Source organism: Mesitornis unicolor, unplaced genomic scaffold (genome assembly GCF_000695765.1).
Source record: "Mesitornis unicolor isolate BGI_N332 unplaced genomic scaffold, ASM69576v1 scaffold14153, whole genome shotgun sequence".
Taxonomy (NCBI): domain Eukaryota; kingdom Metazoa; phylum Chordata; class Aves; order Mesitornithiformes; family Mesitornithidae; genus Mesitornis; species Mesitornis unicolor.
This window is the reverse complement of record NW_010176781.1, coordinates 19,089-41,959: the sequence shown is the minus strand read 5'-3', so window position 1 is coordinate 41,959 and position 22,871 is coordinate 19,089. Positions and strand designations below refer to the sequence as shown.

Here is a 22,871-nt window from a genome sequence, read left to right as displayed (position 1 = left end):
TGTAAGTAAACCATTGCGTTTTGGAATGTTCTTCCGCTTATTGTTTAGTATGTGCAGTTCATTTCAACATATTAACCACACTGAAGAAACCTTCATCTGTCAGTTTTTTAGATAATTGTAACATTTATCACTTTCAAAGATCTTCTGCTAAATGAAAGACATAATCTTTTTGTTCCATTTGCCCCGTAAATCACAGGTTCTAAAACTTGCATTTTAGTGGCAGCTCATGGTGCAACAGCATCTTCACTGGATTTACCTTATTATTTGAATTACTGGAGCTCTTAATCTGTTGGGGCTTTTTTGTTTGTTTTGGTTCGTTTGGGTTTTTTTTTTAAATTTTCAGAGAAATGTCATGAACTGACACTGGATTTGTTTATTACAAAGCAGGATGCTCTTGCTCCTTTAACTCTTTCACTGATTAACACTGTCATAAGGTTCCTATGCCAAAATATATAGTTGCCTTTCTTCTGTAAGTAAACTTTACAGGGAAATTTCTGATAGTCTGAAATGACAGAAAACTAGAAAAAGCCTTCTCTTTCATTATATAACTTTTTTATTATGAAGGTAACTTTGTAACTTTATTGTTATGAACATTTTGCCACCGTTCTTACTATCTTAGTATTCTTTCTTATGTCAGTTCATGAAAACAAATCATTTACATTTAGCAACTTCTATAGCACCATGTGCATCTCTGAAATCAGTGGAAGGAATTAGCGGGCAACTTGCTCAAGCTTTTCTATGTCTACTCAACAATGCAACACCACCATAGCCTTTAAGTCTGTAGCGGTCAATTTTGGAAGTGGCCACAAATGAAAAAAACCAAACCAACCAATCAATCACAAAACCCACAAGATGATGAATTCAGTGAGATCGTGACTCATCCTAAGGCTCATTTCTAAACTTCTAAAGCTTAACATTTTAGGTCTGTCTCCATGTGCGTGATGCTCAATGAGCTGGTTCACTGTTTACATTTTAATCAATGCTGATATACACCTGATCCTATTAGAAGTGCCAGAGACCTCAGTTTTGATTTAAAATATAACTTCAGTGATTTCACTTATCTGCCTCATTAGCCAAATAAACTGTCACTGAAAGTATGGAATGAACAATACATGAAAGTTAATACTTGAAGTGGTTTTAAGTGGAAGGTATCAGACCATGGTTTCAATGCTACAATGTCAATGGTACTGTAAGATAGATGCATATGGACATAATGCAATGCTTTACTACGGGCAGTATGAAATTGCATTTTTTCCTCAGGATGCAAGATTCCATTAAGTTGTACTGTGAAAATAAAAATTAAGTTATAAATAGAAAATAGTAGTGACATGGCAGAGGTTTGTAATTGTCACTTAAAATTAATTTCTACAAGTAGTTAATAGCTGTAAGACAAAATTTACACATTTTAAACTCAGAAGTCGGTATTTGATTCTATTTTGGATTAGAACCTGAAAATTCAGTTAGATCAGACTTTAAGCCTCAGATCCTAGGTAAATATTACTTCAGAGGATTAAATAAACCACCCGTGGAATGGAACCATGCATGTCTCTGAGATAAAAGCTGAATGAATGCCAAGAGAAAGGTACCTGGTTAACAGAAGCATCTGTATTAGCCACAGGTGAGGGAGAGCGACAAGCAGGTGGAGAAGAAATCTCACTGTTGGTTCCCTCCTCCCCAGACTCCTCAGTGACAGGGGAGAGCAGCGTGTGACAGCGACCAGCAGTCATCTGCCACAGGAAAAGCAACCCCAGAGCACAGGAAGAAAATAAGTTACCTCAACTTAGGTTTGACTTAGATTGAGATCAAAACAAGAAAAACAACACGTGGTTCAGAATGACCATGACATTATTTAGTCATACTTAATGCTATTACTTTTACCAGCTTAAAAACCTTGTTGAATTAATAGTCTCATTTATTCATCATACTTCAGTATGAACATGCTCTTCTGTACCCTAATAGATTTAAAAGAAAATGTATAGCAAGCAACTATTTGTCTAAGTATCTTTTAATATAACCACAGCTGCATATAGAAATACTATGGAGAGCTACAGAATAATGCAGTACTGGCCTCAGTATCCAGGCCTGCTTAGAACAACAAGGAATAGACTTAAAAAATAAAATACACACAATCCTTTAGCAACATATTCTACTTGCTTCCCCAACGCTGTGATAATATAGTGATAAATCCTGAAATCCACACTCTATTTTCACGCAGGCAAAAATCCTAATAGCATCAGCAGTATGTTTGTAATAAGACCCAATTAGAAACAAACAAAAGCAGAGTAATTCCAATGTGAGGCCTATGGCAGTACTTAGCCAGCCTGTATTTCCAGCACACTCATCTGGGAATACAGCGGCACTCCGTCAATTAACACTTGGAGATTTTAATCCAAGAGCTTCAAAATTACAGTCTGTGAAAACTATACATTGCAACATATTATGAAATAATATTTACTCTGGTTTTATCTTATTCTTGCAATTCAGCAGTTTCTCAGTGTTTGCTGTCACATGCTGACAGCTATGAAAAAGCACTGTATTTGCATCTTGTTACAGAAAAATTCCACTGCTATTTGTTAAATAACTTCAACCTCTATCAACAAGTCCTGAAAACCCATATAAAGCAAAATACAGTAAGGAAAAGCTGTAGCTTGTTTGGTTTGCCACACTCCAGCCATTTCAAAAGCAAAATGTAGATGTGAGCTGCGGCAACTTGCTATACAAGAGTGTTGCGATAATGCAAAAGCAAGCAGCTCAGATAAACTGTACCAAGACCAATGCATTTCTTACCATAACCACCGAGGGATGAGCAGGATGTGCTGGGAGCAGGTCTGAATCCAGCTCCTCCATTCCCTCTGAAAGCCCCTCCACTTCTGTCACTGTCAGCAGCATAGTGGCATGTTTTGCTTTCATTGTCAGCATCTTGCACTTGGAATTCAAAGAAGCAATTTGCTCCTGGTATCCTTTGATCTTCTGCGCCAGCTCCTGAGGAAACATTTTTTTTTCCCTAATGCAGAGGCAGCCAATAGAGGCCACAGGACCCGCAGCATTTCAGCTTCCGTGGCGAAGGCAAGCTCTCCCCAACAAGCCCAGCCAATAACATTGTAGTGCTGCCTCTCAGAAACCCTGCATAAGCCGCCGCTCTAGCTGACAAGCAGGATGTTGATAGTGGAGGGAACAAGTCAGGCTGCGGCTGGCTGCACAACTCAACCACAGAGCTGAGAGCTTTGAAGCGAAACCGGAAGAGTACTGCGAAAGGCTCTGTGTGCATGATAATCACAGAAGGGAGAGAGGAACACCTCACGCTTGCATCCAGCTCGAACCTGGCATGAAGTCCGTAAGCTTCAGACTGTAGCAAAGGGGAACGTCTCTCCCTCTTCCTGTCCTATTTTTCCCCACCCTGTTCTATTTCCATTTATCTGAGAAAGATGAAGCTTCTGCACAGAGTGCATGCCATGGAAATGAGGTCATGTGGTAACCACAACTGTAAAAAATGCCTCATTCAGCTCTCACCAGAAAGAATGATTTGTTCAAACAATAATTCACAGGGTCTAACAAGATCAAATGTGAAATGAGCAATCAGTTGCATAATGAGATTAAATGCAGACTGGATCACTTTCTGGCAGTGTTTGGATAAGTTATATTTTCATCTTGTCTTGGTTTTGTAAACGGTGGTGTATTTTCACACTTCTGCCAAAGCTATTGTTTCTGTCTCCCTGGAGGCTCAGTAACATGATAGAATTTCGATTTATAAAGTGAAAAAACAGCATTTGTATAAGCTGGTCTGTTAAATCACTGATTATTCATTCAAATATATATTTCTGTTTTATTTTTATATCTTCTTTTCTTTCTTCAACAAACACAAGTTTTCAAGGAAAAATATTAACGGAAGTTACAAGATCTAGTAGGTATAATAATAAACAATTACAGTATCTTTTAAAGAAGTAAATAAGATTACTGTTTCAGGCTGGCAAAATGAAAAGATTTTTTTGGTTGTGTAACATTTTCAGGAAACTATTTCCTCAAAATCACAGTGCAGAACAGTCATAGTGAGAAAGAGAGGTAGAAATGGAATCAGCACAAAGACTGAGGATGACACCTTATTACGTGGGTTTCAATGGTATCTGGTCAAAGCTTCCCTAGAAGACTAAGTCAAGTCTTGAGTTTTCAACTAGACCAATCAAAAACCAAACTGCAATCAAATCAAGCCATAGCTTTAAGTCTAGCAGCTGGAATAGTTATCTGCTCTGTTTGGCAGGTAACAGTCATTCACTAATGCTCAATGAATGACATCTCTGGGGCTCAGTGGGAAATTACTGTCATTCAATAACTACTCACTTAACTTCATCAATACAACTGAAATACAACAACATTTGTGGCATTAATGTCCAATGCACTGAGTATCTAACATACCTCTCTCAACTGAAATGAAAGAAAAGGAAAAGGAGGCAAAAACGTGACTGTAGAAAAAAACCCAGGAACTTATAAAAGCAATGTCCTACAAGGCACTGTATTATCCATTAAAATAATTCACAAGTATGTAGATACTTGCACACGTTCTTATCTGAAAGTGTAAAAAAACATGGTTCATTAAATGTAGTTCCAGACCGCAACTAGTTACATACATGCATAGCAATGCAAGCTTCCTACAAATCAGGGTGCACTTTCCTTCTACTTTCCTCCTCTTATTTCCATTCTAAATATAGCTACTACAAATGTCTCTTCAAGTTCTTGTTCATGCAGGCTAAAACAGGGAATCTGGTAACTGATGTTTTCTTAAATTAATAGCACAGGTAACAAGCATCTAGACAGACTTGCCTTCTGAAGGAGTATAGCAGTATAGAGTTCAGTACATCCCCTTTATGCTATGCTTTTCCTCGGGTATTTAGCAGAAAAAATATGAGCCAAAATAGATGTATCTTAACCTTTCAAAACTCCTTACCCCTAAATGTGGAAAGCTTGCAAGTATGAAACCTGTCCACTCTGGTTGATCCCAACACGTGCATTAGAGTAAAGCTGCTGTCTTCCTACAGATGTTTAGGACTCCTAGCTACTGAACCTGTTCAAATGCAGATGAAACTTCAAGCTGCCTCATTTTTAATTCCTTCCTCCCTGCAGCATCATTCCTTCTTCCAGCAATGTTACCCTGTATCACAGAAGTCACTTTCTTGCATTTTCTGTTCCAGAACATTTGCATAGAGAACAGTAGTATCTTTAATTCAGTACTAAAAAGACAGAAGTGTTCATTTAAACAAACTGCTCTGCATTTATACCGAGTAACTTTTGTAACAACTGGATAGGAAACAAGCAACACATCTAACATTAGGTTATATTACATAATAGCACAGATAGCTTTTCAAAGCTAAAGAAATGGTGCCATCTGGTGCCAAAAGTGAACAAAAGGGTTCAATGGTGCATTTTCTATTCCAAGAAATACACAATAAGCAGGAGAAGGGGAAAGGGGCTCAGAGGCTCCCATGGCAGCACAGTGAGAAAGCTTCAGGGAGACTATCCAGACTCATCTGAGTGTTGAAGATCAATGAGCTTGCAGGTAGGACCTGCAACTCCACAGGGCAAAACTCTTCCCAACAACAACTTTATAAGCCTTTGGAGTGAATGTTGCTGAATTTTCCTCCAAATCTACTGTGCTTTTCTTGTGATTCAAGTCCCTTGGTGGTTTTTTTTACAGAACGCTATTGGGATGGAAATGAGTAAGTATACTTTAGTGTATCGATCACTGACCTAGCAGTGATCACCTGACTAACTACTCAGCATTGACCTCTGGGACGCTTCTCAGTCAAGTACCTATGTAACTGTTCTTTATTTATGCAGTGATTTCATTAGTTATAATGTTGCCTGGATATCAAGACACATCTAACTGAATAAACAAACATATACTCCACACTGTACCAATAGCATGAGCTTCCTATCTGCTCAACGAGCCTTAAGCAAGTCTGAAAAGCTACTCATTTATTTATGATCATTGCTTATGAAAGAGTTTTGGGTCAATGAGCTGTCATTGAGCCCTTGTTATTGCATTTTGGCTCTCCTACCTCATGATGTGAAATCTGGACCTGGAGTTCCTGGATGTTGCTGGTTGCTATTGGCTTGTCTTGGATCTCATGATGGGCGCTCTCTATCATTTGCTGTAAATGTTTCATTTCTTGCTCATATTGCTCATACTGAACCACTGCTTCCTAGAAAGGGAAAAAAAATACTGACTTCTATATGAAAATAAATACTGACTTAGTCCAAGAGTGACTGTTCTCCCTTCTGAAGTGGAGAAAACTTACATCTATCTGGCACTCACATCTGGATAAGCAAACAGAAAGACAGTAAGGAAAAAGACTGTTCAGAAATATTGTGAACTGCAATGAATCCAATGTTTTAACTTATTTAACTATTTCCAAAAAGCAGTTTCTATAACATGATTTTTTAGATATCCAATATAAGGAGCTAGAACTTCTGCTTCCAACACGTATCTGCACCAAATATACACACCAAAAGATAGCATTGCCTACTCTCATGGTTTTACCATAAAGCTTTCATCTGCTTTTTAACTTCAAGCCTCCATTTATGAAGACTATATTGAAAAGTTAGATTTTACAGAAAATACAGCAGGAAGAGGATTATGAAGATTGATCCAGACCATTATCCTACCAGTGCAGTATCAGTTCTTTTTATCATAGACTCACCAGTAGTTTCTCTAACCAAATTTTAAAACTTTTCAGTGTGACATGGTATTCTTTCTTATACTTAAGTATCATTAAGTATCCTTCATGATCAAAAGCCTCTTCTGTTACCTAACTTGAAACTCTGTAGTTGTACCCTAGCTCATTATGTATTTTGCTGTTACTAAATACCAAGGAAAAAAAGCTTATTCTCTTCTCTTTTTCTTTGAACATACCATATATGTTTAGATATTAATTCAAACAATCAAACAAAACCTAGCTTTCTTGTATTTAGCAAAAACTGAAAATGCAAATTTAATAGATCCTGAATGACTCCAAAATCAGGAAGCAAATACATATAAATTTTAAGTAAATTTTAAGTAAAGAGGAAAAAAAACCTGTATTTTTATCCTAGAAAGCTATTTAATTAACTCAGTAGTTTTAATCCAATTATTATGAGCAGTTGATGTTATATTAATTTCATTAACTGTTTTATATACACTATAAAATTAACCTGCATACAACTGTATATTAGCTATTTGCCTAGTTAATCCTAACATCATTAGAAAAAAACCCGTAACAAGATCAAGGAGAGAACTGAGATGAGAGTCGGATAAGTAAATCAACAATTCACATGATCATGAATGTTAAAACTACCAAAGACAAGAACTCAGAAAGAACTAAAACTTAGTGTGAAACTTCCTGATGGTACTACACAGAAAAAAGGAATGCAGAGAGATATGAAACATGCTGTTTTCGTCACAATTCGTATGGCACCGTCCAAGTTGCTTGGACTCATTTACGGCATGGAGTTGCACTTGCCTGCATGATGTTGCACTGCTGAATGGCGGTGTGCTGCAGGCGGCTGGCCTCCTCCTGGAGCTGCAGGGCACTGTGGCACAGTGGCAGCCCAGTGACCGCCTCTTCAGGAATCCTCAGGGCGCTCTGACAGACTTGTACTGCCTGCACTTTTGGCTTCAGTGACTCCATTTCAGACAATAGATGCTAGAAAAAGAGTCAGTGCCACAATAAGTCAGTTTAGCAGAACTCTCAGAACATTTCATGCAGCAAAACAAAAATGATGATGAGTTCAAGCACTAAAACAAACAAATTTTATTATCTGTTTTCTAAATTGAATATAACCAGGACATGCTTTGTCTAGAGTTGCTCATTCTTGAAATGAGCTTTCTTTTAAATACTAGTTAAGCAAATAATAGGAATAAAAGGAAGTCATGAAAAAACATAGTAGTGTCTATTTCTAAGTGTCTAAGTACAAAAATATTTCTGCTAACATGCTTGCAAAAAAAAAAGTTCACAAAATCCACAAATCAAAGCAGCGTAAAAGTAATTTTCGTATACACATATTTTAATGTTAAAATCCAAGTGGAACTCCCTGCTGCGACACAGAAGCACATTTTCAAACCAGCAAAGGAGTCCCATGTTCACAGCCTTCCTTTGAAAAACAAATCACGGCTGAAAATGTTGCTTAAAATTCAAAAGACAATCAAACAGAAAGACATACAGCCACACAGAAATCTTTTCCTTTGAATAATCATGCGCTGGATGCCTTTGTTAATAGTCTCTATTCTGTGCACAATGTCCATTCAAGCTGTCTGCTCATATGCATGAGAAGGGTCTAAATGCAATGACTGGAGAATAGGTTTGATCAGCATTCTTTTTATCTTCACTGGGGAGTTTAATGTATTCACAGACAGAAAAAGGAAAAAAATTACAAATAAACAGAAAAAGGTAAAGTTGATGAAAAAGGTCTTAGCATATTAGAAAAAGACTTTAAATTCAATAGATATAAATCAGCTAGACAATGTATGTGGCAAACAGGGATAAAGAGACCAGTCCTCTCCCTTCTCCTATACTACATGCAGAAAGATAGCTAAGTGGGTCTGAAGTGCATACTGATGAGAAGATTGTGGTTTGCTCTTTATTTCTGTGCCTTTGTGACATACGGTGGTGGATAATCTAACCAGAGATTTGGTGTAATGACCTATTCCTCAGGCATCACTGGGAGACCTGCTAGAGCCAGGATAAAGAATGCACATAAACAATAGTGTCAACTCCACATTCCTTTCTTCTTACAGTGGGTGATATGTTTCACTTACACTCTTCAATGCCATATTCTGAAATTTGGCCATAAGTCTCTAGAATAAAGACTGCATATTTTAATCAAAAGGGAAAGCTTTGCAAATCTGCCTTTCATCCATGTGTTTTTCTACAGATTTTAATCCTGAAGTGGACCCGTTGACATTTAGTTTTCACTGGCAGACGAAGACAGTTAAATCTCTATATTAGCATGCAGCAAAAAAGTATTTTTAAGTAACTTAGAAAGCTATAACTTGGGTTATTTTTCTCGTCATAAGACTGAGATCAAAAATAACAAATTGACAGATCTCTATTTTAAGCCAAGTGCAATCCAGAAAGCAGCAATGTCTCACAGAGGTAATTCAACTAAACGTACAAAAGTGTAACTGTTCATCTAAGACACATCACAAATCGGTCTCACCAACATTCATTATCCTTTGTGTAAGCTCACACTAATCAAGTGTTAACTTTGAGGTCCTGGCCTCTTACCTGTCTGTGAGAAAGTTGTTCTTTCAAACTCAAATGCCCAAGCTCTGGAGAGGTCAGTGTGACTTGGGCTTGCTCCAGAGCAACCTGCAGGGCTCTCAACTCAACTTCAAATTTTTTCATGTCCTGTAAGACAACACATTTGATTCAGAGAGAAATAAGAAATATCAGGAAAAAAAATACTATATCTGTCTGGATTTTGTACTTATGTCCCTAACATACAATGCCAAAACCAATTCATAGTTTTAACAATGAATTTTAAATGTTTAAATTATTGGATAAAACTACCAGTCATATGATAGCCTAGTAAAAGAGGCCTCAAAGCCAGAGTTATTATTTTAAGTACTTTCTCAATCTCAAATACAGTGTGTACTTTATAAAGTTAATTTCATAAAATTTGAGAGCTAGACAGGAACTCAAGATGTTCTCCAGTCATCTTACTGTAATAAGACAGGACATAACTGTCTTCTCTTTACAGACTGTTCTTAAAGACCATTAGCAGTGGAGTTCCACTTATCTCTACAGACAACACATTCCAGTATTTCAGTATTCTTTTTGTAGAAAGTTTTTTCTAATAGTCTGACACGAAGTTATATCTTGTCGCAATTTCAGTCCTCTACTTACTACCGCATTAACAAGAGACACAAAGACCACACCAGGGAAGTTTTTAAGTCAGCTTTATACCTACCTATTTTATTTTCTACTAGATGAGCTTATTAACTTCGTTAAAAACACTATTATGTAAAACATTATTAAAGTCAAGATATATGACATATTGTACATGTATCTACAAATCTATTACTTTCACATTAAATTAGACACTTCTGATATGATTTTCTTTCTTCAGAAATCTACGTTGGCTTCTATTCATCTCCATGTTTTCTTAAAAGGATTTAAAAATAGTTTATTCAATTGTTCCAATATTTCTCTGAGAACTGAAACTAGTAAGTTTCACTTCTGCTATGCTTACTCCTATGCAAATCTCTGGTTTGTTCCATGAAAAGGAATAATGAAAAAAATAATAAAAGTCTTCAGCTCATAAACTCATGGTTTACTGATTTGTGCTTTTGTAATGAAAAGGTCTTCAAAAACCTCTCTGTTACACTGCTATGGCTGCTGCAGCTGCAGCATTTCTGTTATGTCCTACAAATGTTGTGAAATAAGAGTCAAATGTGGATAAAGACCATTTTTAACTGCAATTGTCCTAATTGGTGATGGCCTATTCTCTTAGTTGCCTCTAGGTATTTTCCTATTTAGTAGCGTGTAACTGTAGCAGTTTGACAGCAGAAAAACCTCTAAAAATATACTCATTATACTATTCCAATATCCATTTTTTTCCTGAATTATTGTCTCAATTTAAAGAAAAGAAACCCCACATGGAAGAGGTGCATAGAAATGTCAGGGACATGTAAAAGTACTTTCATTCTGCACTCCCTTGTAGAGATAGGTCTTACGTTATGGAATCCTGTTCTGGTTCAGTACTGATCTGAATTAATAGATAGTAGGCTTTAGATATCTTTTAAGAGAAAAAAAAAAAAGGAAAGGACACAATGTAAGTGCCAACACAGACACTTCAAGTATCTAAACATAGGTGCTCAGTGCTATTTGAGACACACGATGATCAATACATCCATCCAGAATGGGCAGATATGACAGGACCTACAGGAGTCTTGTCCCTGTCTGGAACAGCACCTGAAGGCAGTATCTCAAATTGCGGAAGAAATGTAACTTCAGACAACACAATCATGCCCTTTTATAGGCCACTAATAATCTGCACTGGTAACAGTCTCAGAAACATGATGCACACACGACCCTAGCTGTCAGCTAGGACTAGAAAAACTGTTTTCATATACCTTGGCAGCATCTTGGAGATTTGGTAGCCGCACTTTGATAACTTGCTGTAACTCCTCTGTCCGCCGCCCCAGTTCCAGCACTTGCTGCGACATTCCTTCAGTACAGTATACACTTGCCAGATGCTCAATCCTCTCACTCATGGCCTCGAGATCACCATGAATCTCTCCAGACTCATCAAGCATAGTCTAGATGGAGACATGAACAAATTCAACGCCAGAGTTGAGCTTCACATCAGAAACATCTTTAAGTATATTTCTGTTCTGCAAACTCATGAATTTGTAAACAACTGTAAGCATATGATTAAGTTCTACTGATTTCCTGTAAGGTTTAGTCAATATGCTTAGTTCTGAATGTATGGTGAAGTGCTTCAACTTATGCAGAGTAGGAAACAAAAGAGTAAGCCATGAAGCTTCAGCAGTTGTACTTACCAACACGTTCATTTTAGCGTTTTGTTACACACACTTATCTGTAAAAATATAATATACGCAATCTATGGATAGGATTTGCTCTGGATGCCTGATATACCTAACAGGAAGCAGCAGAAAGTACTTGGGTGCCGTGTTAGAGCAGGGCAGTAGTCATTAATGCTGCCTAAAAAAATGGTTACCAAAGTGTTCTGTGGGATGGCATTAGTTAAGCCCATACACTCATTAATTTTTGAAGCAGAGAAAAACCCATAGCAAAAGCAAACCAGAAATGGTATTTCCCAGCTATTCTCAGGATAAATTGCCTAGAGGTTCCTCTCCAAAATAAGAAAGTGTGACAGACTACATTTCCCCAGTGTAAATTAATGAAGCTGACAATTAACTAATGTATATAGAAAAAACATAATTAATGCAGTCTTATGTTGGCATTAGCGAGACATGATCATTTTATGCTGCTTTGATTTGTTTCAAGTGGTCATGTAACACTGGGCAATCTTGAACCTTATGAAATGGCTCCACTGATCCCACACTTACACATTGCACACAGACACAGAACGAACTCCACTGTCACAGGGACAGCAAATCACTGATGTGAGGTGTTCAGCAAGTAATGGGAAGAAACTCATCCACTGAGTTATCAGTTTGGGAACATGTTGTGAAACTCATCAGATGAGACCAAAGGCTATTCCAATTCAGCATACAGAAGAAAGAAATAAAAGAACCCAACAAAAACCCAAACCTGCTAATTGTGTTTGGTTAACTAAATTTTTAGAGGAATATTATCTGCAATGAGGTACTTGGCGTGATAGAATCACAGTGTATAAACATACTGTTCAATCAAAAGCTGCTATAAAGCTGTATTTGAGTAAACATGGAAATCAATTTTGAATCACAGTTTCATTCAATAATATATCTTAAAGTCAGCCTTCAAAAAAATTGTCCAAAATAAATTAATTACGCTTATGTCTTGGGGGAACTGTCAAAGAAACCTAGCACTTTAAGACTTTTTTTTCCTATAGGAAAGGAGGCAAAAATGTGTTGGAAATAAAACTTCACAGCTCAGAAAATAAGGTCTTTAGTACACTGCCCTTTAAGTTTCATAGCTCATATAATCACCTGGTGGGCTTTAAACTGATCACGAAGCTGAGAGGAAGAATTCCATGTTATACTACCATGCACTAGGATATTTGCTTTCTCAATCCATTTCAATATGAACTCCAACATCTCATTGTATTCTTCCAAGTGTGAAGCAGCCTGGATATAAAAGAAAAATCCACTTAAGTCTAAGATGTAATTCCATATGCTTACTTCTATTTCATTGTATTACATTTAACTTGGGGATCATTTTAACAACTTTTCTGTACTGTTGAACGTAATTTAATTATTTCTGTATTTATGGAGTTATAATAGGTCTGTTTCCAGTAACAAGCGTATCTATTTCAGGGGGAAAAAGGCACTAAAAGAATGTGGGTCACATTGGGAGAGTGCACTGACACTCAAATATATCCCTAGAAGGTACATTTCCTGCACATATTTCAGCTTCACAGATAAGTGAAATACTCTCCTCCTCAGTTAGAGGCTCACTGCAAGCCTCCTTTATGTCATTCCTCATTTTTTTCTCTCTTTCCATGTCATCCCCTAAATCACCCTTTTTTTAAACCTGCTTTGTCCACTCAGCCAGTCATATCTACAAAAAGAGAAATGTTTCACTTATTTCAAAATACAGGACAAAAGCTCTGCTTCCTGATTAATCTAATTTCTATTTAGCAACATACTCTTTAGTTCAAATTTTCTTCTCACTTAGCCAGAGTAATTTAATTGATTTTCATGCATTTGTCCTGTTAGAAGGACAGATCAAGTTCTAGGTGACTGACCTGTATTTGCAGGCAGTTTGCTTTACCTGTAATTTTTTGATATGAAGTGGATTTCTTGGTGCTGAACAAAAATATCCTAATGGTTAAATCCCTTCATCAAGTACCTCTGACTGAACTCTTACTTTGATTGGAATTTTTTATCTCTTTAAAAAAAAATTCAGAGGAAACTGAAAAGAATATTATGAAATAGTTATCTGTTTCAAGCCTTACAGAAGCTTCTTTAAGCATGCAGATAAGCCAACTCAATTTATCAGGGTATTGATGGCAGAACCATAGAAAATCCATTTCTTTGCTTTTAGCTAGACTTCTTTGAGATCAAAACAATTAGCAAAAAAATACACAAGAAAGCATTTTGGGGACTTTGAACTGCAGGGGAAGCATCTGTACAGATGCTGAAGTGGTGCATAAGCATTACGCATTATCAGGGCCACTATATCTAGGCTCTTCTATTGAATCTACAAATTCTATTCACCCTCTATAGACTGTGACTAGAGCAAAACATTGGTTTTTTAATGCTGCTAATATAGGTAACAGTGATAAGAGAGAGGCCCTGAAAAGTACGATGAGATAGTATGCTACTATTTGTGGGAAGGTCTACAATTTTTTCCGAGCACTAGAGGAACCAAACAGCAGATAATTCATGTAAGAGGATGTTAAAGCAGCATCACAGGTATGTTCCACTCTCCTGATCTGACCCGTCTGTGCCTCTCTCTGAGGTACAATGCAAGCCCTGCCTAACAATAGGCAGCTATCCCAAGGAATGCCCCTTCTTGCGTAGCTAGAGGAAAATAAATTAGAAGTTTGCATGCTCCTGCTGCTTCTGAAAGGCAGCAGCAGAAAGGATTTGAGATCATACCTGACTGAGCTTGGCTGCTCTGTACTCAGCCTGCCGTATGGTCTGCTGGTGCAATGCAGTGAGTTTCCCTATCCTGCTAGCTAGCTGCTTAGCCAGAGGTACATTCTGCTCTGCAAAGTCCTGGACTGATGTATCTAATTCCAACAGCTTTATATTGCAGCTGTCCAACTCTTCACCGAGGATCTAGACAGAAAAACAAGAAAATCAGTGATCCAGGAAGTGCTAGCTTTCTGGTCGATCATTTCTAGTCCAACTTGCAACTTTTATACCCTGTTCAAAGTCTTCCTAGTTTGTTCCATTTTTATTCTGGCTGGAAACCAACAGTGCTTGTCTAAGCAGGAAGGCAGAACAGCGGGATGTTTGGTCATCTCTTAAATATGTGCCATTACTCTTTCTTCTCTGACTTCCTGGCTGAAATGGATAACCATTCTCCCTACCATAGCAAAAGACTGAGTCACTTCAGAGTGACATTAACTGTTCTTGGCCATCTTTCTGTGTTTTTGAAATGAATAGTCAGCACACATTGCCATGACAAGGATTTGTATTTACTGGAAAGTGGCTTCATTTTGTTGCTGTCTTAACATATACCCTTACAAACTCAGAAATATGTAATTACTCATTAATGCATTTTAAAAACTTTCCATTCAAGTTTGAAATCTGTATTTTCACAGTTTGATCTTGACACAAGAGTAGTCTGGATCATGCTAGATTGTTTCAAGAGAAACAGGTTTTCAAAACAACTCTTACTATAGCTATAAAGTTTCTGAAAAGTTTAAAAAGGAAACCTAAAAGGTTTCTGTGCTTTTCATTGATTAATAACACACTTACGGACTACAGTTTCTTGGGTAGGGGGCATAGTTTTTTTTATATTTGTTTTTTTATATCTAAGGTGTTAACAATATTTTTGGTAATATAAATTTAAAAAGTTTCACACTAGCCCCTTTCCAATTATTTACGGAAGTATAAACTATAATCATCAAAGATTGATTCAGAACACTGCTGTAGCTACAGGTGCTTCAAGAAGGTATTCAAGCTTTTCACGTTAGGGCTGTCTTGGCAGACACACTTAAGAGTGTGAGTTATGATCAACCATTATGATAAACAAACATTATTCCATCAACAGTTGCACGACATAGTGACATAACTATCTACATGTAGACAAAAAGACAGATGTTAAACTGCTTATCTGAATACAAAGACAAAAATATTACAGGCAGGCATAAATAAATGTCTATAGAAATGAAGCAAAATTTATATGCTGTTTACAAGTGAGGGAAGGATTCATCTGATCTAAAAACAGATTTTTATTTTGGTTTTCACAATCAGTTTCAATGTTAATATAAAAATACTGACAGCTGTACTGAAAGCCAACCCAATCTCAGGAGTATCAGCTGAGTACTGATATAAATGCAGTTGAGGCAACTTTACTAAATCTCCAGTGAGAGAGAGGTTTTGTCTATGTAACATGGGAAAGCACATTTCTCTGGCTTTATGCTTAACTACTGGGATTAAGGAGATACACAAATTTTAAAGGGATATATTTCAGTGACACATTCTGCAAAGCAAATGGTACTCTGGAGCATACTGAGAGCAACTAATGAAAATAAACAGGTAATTTTCACATACCAGCAATGCCAAATCTTCTCCTATTTGTTATGCTTTGCTTACCTTCAGAGAGTAAACTGGTCAAGTTTATTATTGACTAGTTAAAAAAAAACAAAACAAATGAAAAAAAACCCCACCCTTAACCAACATCCTTCACCTATCCCCCCCTCAAAAAAAATCTCCCGGTTCCATGTCATAAACCTAACTTGGTCATTATATCTCAGTACAGGTGAGCTTTTCTGAGTGTGGTACATACCCAAGATTAAGAAAACACAAAAGCAACCAAGAGTCCTTTGCACTATCCTTAAGTGCACCAGTAGCACTTTTTACCTCATTATTGTACCAAATGATCTGAGATGAACTACTAGGTAAGTAAAATTCTATTTATTGCAAGTAAAGGTGGTCTGTAAAGAATGGTCTTTTCAGTACAGACTTGGACAAGGAGCACTTTGGAAGCCTCTAAGGCTTTCCCAGATTGCAATTATGCTCATTATTTAGAGGGAAGAGCATAACTTTGTCCATTTGATTTGCGTTTACTCTCAGCTACTTCATTCAAGTTCTGTAACTTGCTGAAGTCCCTGTGTGGGCAAAGAACATAATTTTTTAAAATCTCATCTGTCCTTTCTTCTGTTGAACTACATTAAAAAATGTCTAATGCAAGTCTTTGCAAATACAACTTTGATATTAAGTGAATGTCCCAATTCAGAAGAATTTACAGTGTAACCAAATAAGGGAAGCCTTGTCTTACCTTTTGTTCAAGTTTAGCTTGTGCTATATCACTTGTTTTCTTTTTCAGTTTGGAAAGAATGGCATTTAGTTCATTTGCTGTCCCCTGGATTTTCTGACCAAACTCTTGATTCAATGTTTTAATCTGCTGAGTTTCTTTCTCTTTGGTTTGAATCTGTCAACAATTAGAATTAACTCAGTAACCAGAAATCTCTCCTCCTAAAAGGCAATCAACTTTCATTTAACTTACTTTAATGTAAAGGAAGAAGATAATAAAAGTATTATACATTGTCATAGTTTCACCATGTTTGGATATGTTTTTCACCAAGTTATAAAGTCTAAAGAAGTGCTATAGATCTGTAATGCATTTATCTACTATGCTTTACCTGATCTTGTACAGTTACAAGGGCCAGCCCAACTTCTGCTAACTGAAGTGAGAGTTCAGAAGGCAATATGGTATAAAGGCCCAAGTACTTATTTTGTTGTTGTTCAGCCATTTTTTCAATGGCCTGGCGATGAGTAGTTACTTCACCAAGGAGAGACTAATGACAGAAAAACAGTTTTGTTAAGAACAATAGGAAAAAAAAAAGGAAAATAGAAAAACATGTCTATAAACTCAGCAAATCCAGTCATTACATGCAGCTTACAACAAAGCTAATTGCTTTCAAATTTTTGTTTAATTTGTTCATTAAGAAGAACTGCATCTTGAGATTCAATGGATTCTCATTTATGACTCTGTCCAGTTCTCTGTTTCCATATGACCACATACAAAAAATGCAAGGTTTTCAGCATCTCCAGTGAAATGAGTTTATTTTATTTTGTTGTTTCCCTCTCCCTGCCCAAACTGCCAAGAAAGAAATGTCACATTATGTCCATTCACATTCTATAGTTTCATCACATTTTAGATGGGAGAAAAAATTAATAAATGGTATCCTAGGTACAATAAATTGCATAAATGCAAATACTGAAAAATATTTCAAATATCTTTAAAAGAACATGTTACCGCCTATCAAATGCTTCATGTTTTATGAATTCGTCTGGTGGCTTACTCAAAAACTAATGAATATTATCTGATTTGAATTTGTGGTGGTTTTGAACTGATTGACACTCACTACCAAATTACAATGAAGATACATACTGCAACTTAGAAATGACAAATTTTATATACCTGCAACTCCTGAAGTTGAGTATCCACTTCCACATCAGGGCTTAATAAATACTCTTCTGTTTCCCGGATCCAGGACTTCACAATATTAATCTCTGCTTCAACGTCCTCACGCTCCTTCAGCTCCTGTTTCACCATCTTCACACTTTTTTTCACTTTCTGTTGCATACTTCAGAAACAATGACACATTAACTATTTGTCTAAATGTCTAAAACCATTGCTTTGTCAAAAAAATATTGAATAATAAAAATAATGATTGATAGCCCCACATCCAGAGTAACAGAAAGTGGGGCAGTGTTGCAACAGACTACTAAAATAGCACACTTAAATTTCTCACATTTGTTCTTCAGTTCATTCCTTCTAATTAGCAGTTTTATATATTTTGACACTGAATACACCATTCTTTTGAAGAAATGGGAATGTTTACAATATAGACACTTACATCTGAGCTCATCACCACAAACTGCCCTTATTGTCAGTGGAAGAAACAGGCAATTCTAGGACATTATTTAGGATGATTCATCATAATTTTAACAGAAATTTCTAAAATAGGTCAGAAAGACTGCATCTTAGACCCGTCTATTTCTCTCCACTAATCAGAGAGTGAGAATTAACCAGTTCAGATGCAGATATCTATAATCTAAAATAATGTGAGATAAATTCCATTGCTACTAATGGGATCTGCATTGGCAGAATACTTAGGATAAAGCATGAATCAAAATAAGTTATAACTTTAATATAGTTTATAGAACTCTTACATAAGTTAGTATTATTATGAAAAGCAGGACATACATATTCTAAAATACATAATCTTGCAGATGGAAATAAAAAGATGGTAAAAATGTATTGCAAAATTAATTTTTAATAAAATAAATGCATATTTTAAATATAATACCTAACATTTTTAAAGCATGGTTAATTGTTAATGGCCACGAAAATGATATATGAACTTTTATTGATTAATTAATTGTAAGGTATCATTTATCTAGTGAATCTTTTACAACATTGCCTTACTTGTGGCATCGATCTTGCATTGCTTTTATTTCTTGCATGACTGGTAGTTCCTCCTGAGGTGGAGGCTTTATTCCCACATCCTGAAGCATGCTGACAGCGTGCTGTTTTAGCAAGCCCAAAGACGATAGCTGGTGCTCCACCTCCAGAAGGAAACTGCTGTGGTAATCCAGGAGTTCCAGGAGCTCTGTTTTGGATGCCTTTTCTACTGAGCTTTCTGGTAAGTGACCTTGTAGCTGGTCTATCACTATGGTGGCTTTCTGAATCTATGGAAAGAGATGCAGTCTTGGCAATAATGAAATTAAAAAGAAGCTAGTATAACTGACACCAAAAGGTGCTAACTCAGTGCTGTATATTTAGATACTGTAAAATAGTCGTGGTATAGGGGTTGTGCAACACTATCTGTAGCAGATAAAAATCTATGCCCTAATGCTGCTAGATGCAGCTAGCTAGCCCTAGCTCTTCACACTGGACTTACTGAGGGACATTTTTTGTCAAGTGACGAGTGGCTCCTTGTATTTTTTAGCATTTATTATCTTTATTGTCATATGGCCTAGAGCTCTACCTCAGGGCAGACCCCTATTTGGCACAAGTCATACATTTAACTAAAACATTATCCCCATTCCCAGAAAACCTGCCAATAAAAAGATTATCCTCATTCCCAGAGAAGTTGCCATCTGAGCACAAAAGTGATCACAGAATCACAGAATTAGGAGTTAGAAGGGACCTTGAAAGATCATCCAGTCCAACCCCCCTGCCAGAGCAGGATCACCTAGACTAGGTCACACAGGAGCGCGTCCAGGCGGGTCTTGAATGTCTCCAGAGAAGGAGACTCCACAACCTCCCTGGGCAGCCTGTTCCAGTGCTGTGTCACCCTCACAGTGAAAAAGTTTTTCCTCATGTTCAGATTGAACCTCCTATGCTCCAGCTTGCTCCCATTGCCCCTTGTCCTGTCATTGGACATCACTGAAAAGAGGCTGGCTCCTTCCTCCTGACACTCGCCCTTTACAGATTTGTAAACATTAATGAGGTCACGCCTCAGTCTCCTCTTCTCCAAGCTAAAGAGACCCAGCTGCCTCAGCTGCTCCTCATAAGGGAGATGCTCCACTCCCTCAATCATCTTTGTGGCTCTGCGCTGGACTCTTTCAAGTTGATGAACAGTGATGCAATTGATGAAGTGATGAACAATGACTGGGGGGTAGGACTAGATGATCTTTAAAGGTCCCTTCCAACCCAATGCATTCTATGATTCTATGATTCTACAGAATGGAGTCAGGTAAGATAGAAGTTTAAAAAAAAGAGAAACATAATCAGTGAGAATAAACTTAGAAACAGCAGCTTCATATTCTTCAGGGAAAAAAAATAAAAGAAAAAAGAGGCTGATAATCTAGAATAGACCATCTGGGGAAGGGAAATAGAGGAGAAGATTCTGAAGAACCACCAGAAACCAAAACAACTCTGTATTTACTACACATGCATGTCTATATAAGAACAGCGCAAACCTCAGAGACAGTGGTTCTAAACCTAGGTCTTCCTTGGCTGGTTTTTTTTTTTTGCTGTTACCTGAGAAAAATCACTGTGATTCCTGTTATCATCTTTCTCTACCTTAAGATGATTAATAAGGCAGTACAATAAGTGAAAACTTATGAACAGCTGAAAAAAGGAGTTACCAAACCCAGAAATTACCTTATCATTAAAGTCCTTCCATTCCTGCACTGCATCTTCCAAAATTTTCTCTTGTTCTTGGGCTACATTCCGGAGCCGCGTCCAGCGCTGCCAAACTGTTGTCATGGATCTACTTATAGTTGCCTTACTGGCATCATTGCTAACTTTATCCAGCTGTGAAGCCTTTTCTTCTAGATCTGTGATCTTCTCATGGAAAGAATTCACTACAGACACAAGAGTCTGAAAAGGCAAAAAATAAGCACTGTTTTCTCTTTTACAACTCATAACTATTCAACACTCAAGCAGACGAGCCGCTTCCGTCCGCTGCAGATAAGGGCAGTACTCTATTCTGAGTGAGGTTGTTAGGTTGAACTTTATTTTTCATACACAATATATTAGCTACAGCTGCTTGAGGGACCTGGTCCAAAATGCAACTCTCTGGAAGCAGCAGCAATCTGGTGTAATCAGATTTTCTGTTCGTTGCTAATCCATCAAAAGGGATGGAAATGAGTGTTCAGGAGTCTTCACATAGCAAAGGCTAACTCTCTACGAGAGTCTAAAAATGCAAGAAGCAACTCAGGTGTTGAAGCATACATTTATGTCATGTTTATGTCCAATACCATTTTAGATGTCCAAGGGCATCAGCATATTCTCATGAAACTGGCAAACATTACATTACTCTTAGGGGAGATTTCTGCCTTCAGAGACACAACTGAAGACGAGGAAGATGTCTGAAATGTCACTAACTGCCTATATTAAGACAACAGATAAGCACCCTAAATGCTAAAGGAGACAGTAATTCTTTTAAGTTATATTTCTTTCTTTTACACTAAACAAGAGGTAAAACTATTGTCCTAGTAAAACTATTCCACATGATCTAAAGTAGATGGATGTTTCTGTTGATTTGAATTTCTTATAGGGTACACAATTTTGGGACTTACACACCCAAAGCTTTTGGGATCCTCCTGGTTCCTTCCAATTCTCTACAGTCATAGGCACATAGACAGACATTAAGCTGAAAAGTGGTTAAAAATACCTGTCCCAGTCACGCCACAAATATAACACGTGTTCTGCACAACACAAAACACCTCTTGGTGAGCTATGACGCAGTTAAGCACTATAGGAAAAGATCTAAAAACTGTTGTCACAGGTAGGGACCTACAAAATCCATTTGTTTTCACTGAAACAAAAGGATTTAACGTAATTTTCAATACCTTACCTTATGTGTTAGCAATTTCTCTTCTGCTTCATGAGAAGAAGCAGCTTTAGCTACCGAGAATTCAGATAACGTTTTCTCAGCCTCATTCATCACCTCGATAACCTTTTGTCTTGCTGTCTGGTACTCCTGCCACTCAGAAGCACACCTTAAACAAATATAGTTCCAGAAAGAACAATTTAATGTAATATAAAAGCATTTTACAATCAGGCATATTGTTGCACCGAGCTTTCAATGCAACTGCTTAGTTTTACTGTTACACAGTATTTACCAATAAAAAGAAAGATTACTGGGAAAGAGCATACACAGAAGCATACGCTCCTGACTTTCAGTGGTGCCTTACAGACACAACTTGGCATTTAATAGCCCTTGACTGACTTTTCCTCAGTGACTTTGTCTAGGTTGTGTTTTAAACCCACTCAAACTTTTGGAATCCAGAACATTCAGGCATAATAAGTAACATAGCTATGCTGGTTAAAAAAGTATTGCCTTTTAGTTCAAAATGTCTGCTTCAATGTAATTTGTTTCTGCATAGCCCTTGTGCCAGGTGAAATAAGGGACAATCAGTCCCTACTCTTCTTCTCAGTACTGTTCCAAGCTTTTCAAAATTTTATCATAGCTCCCTCAGGATCACACATCTAGTCAGTCAGTGACAGAGGACAAAACAGAACCCAAGAGTTCTGAATCACAATATCCACTTCTCTCATTAGTAGCACAAACATTTTACAAAACTCCAGTTAATGTTGTGGTCTCTTTTTTTATCACTGACAAGGTGATGTTAAAAGGAAAGAAAAAAAAGATGAATATACCTTTGCAATTGCTCTTGCTGTGTTTTGGCTTCTTGTTTCGCCCCTTTGGCCTTTTCCTCCAATGTAGCTACGTTCTGTATCAGCTGCTCTCTTGCTGTGGCTTTGATAAAGGGCTCTATCTCAGACACAAGGCCCTGTAACTCCTTCAAATTATTACTGAACTGACTTTCTGTGCTGAAAAAGTCAATGTGGTTCCTTAGGTTATCCTCAGAGTCCTCAACATAAAGACCATTTCTTGCTAAATGTAGAAATTCCTGAGCATCTTCAAGCCAGTCATTAGCTATCTGCATCACTTGGTAGTATCTTTGACAGAGGCTATATAATTTATTCAAGGTAGCCTGAAATAAAAGGGATAATTATACAAATGGTCAAAGACATAAACTCACATGAGTGAGAAACTAATGACACTTAGGG

At 37.1% G+C, this 22,871-nt stretch overlaps 1 protein-coding gene across 1 annotated transcript in view; it reads right to left on the bottom strand.

The window, feature by feature from the left end:
* The window catches only part of LOC104538584 (nesprin-1-like), a gene marked incomplete at both ends in the record, with an annotated part of 75,430 nt that overhangs the window by 33,711 nt on the left and 18,848 nt on the right, over positions 1-22,871 (bottom strand). The window contains 15 exon segments of the mRNA XM_010181837.1: positions 1,587-1,727; positions 2,788-2,982; positions 6,051-6,194; positions 7,491-7,673; positions 9,255-9,377; positions 11,105-11,290; positions 12,647-12,784; positions 14,261-14,443; positions 16,614-16,766; positions 16,978-17,133; positions 17,760-17,925; positions 18,771-19,033; positions 20,454-20,672; positions 21,652-21,796; positions 22,458-22,795. Of these exon segments, the coding sequence (XP_010180139.1) occupies positions 1,587-1,727; positions 2,788-2,982; positions 6,051-6,194; positions 7,491-7,673; positions 9,255-9,377; positions 11,105-11,290; positions 12,647-12,784; positions 14,261-14,443; positions 16,614-16,766; positions 16,978-17,133; positions 17,760-17,925; positions 18,771-19,033; positions 20,454-20,672; positions 21,652-21,796; positions 22,458-22,795 (2,733 nt within the window).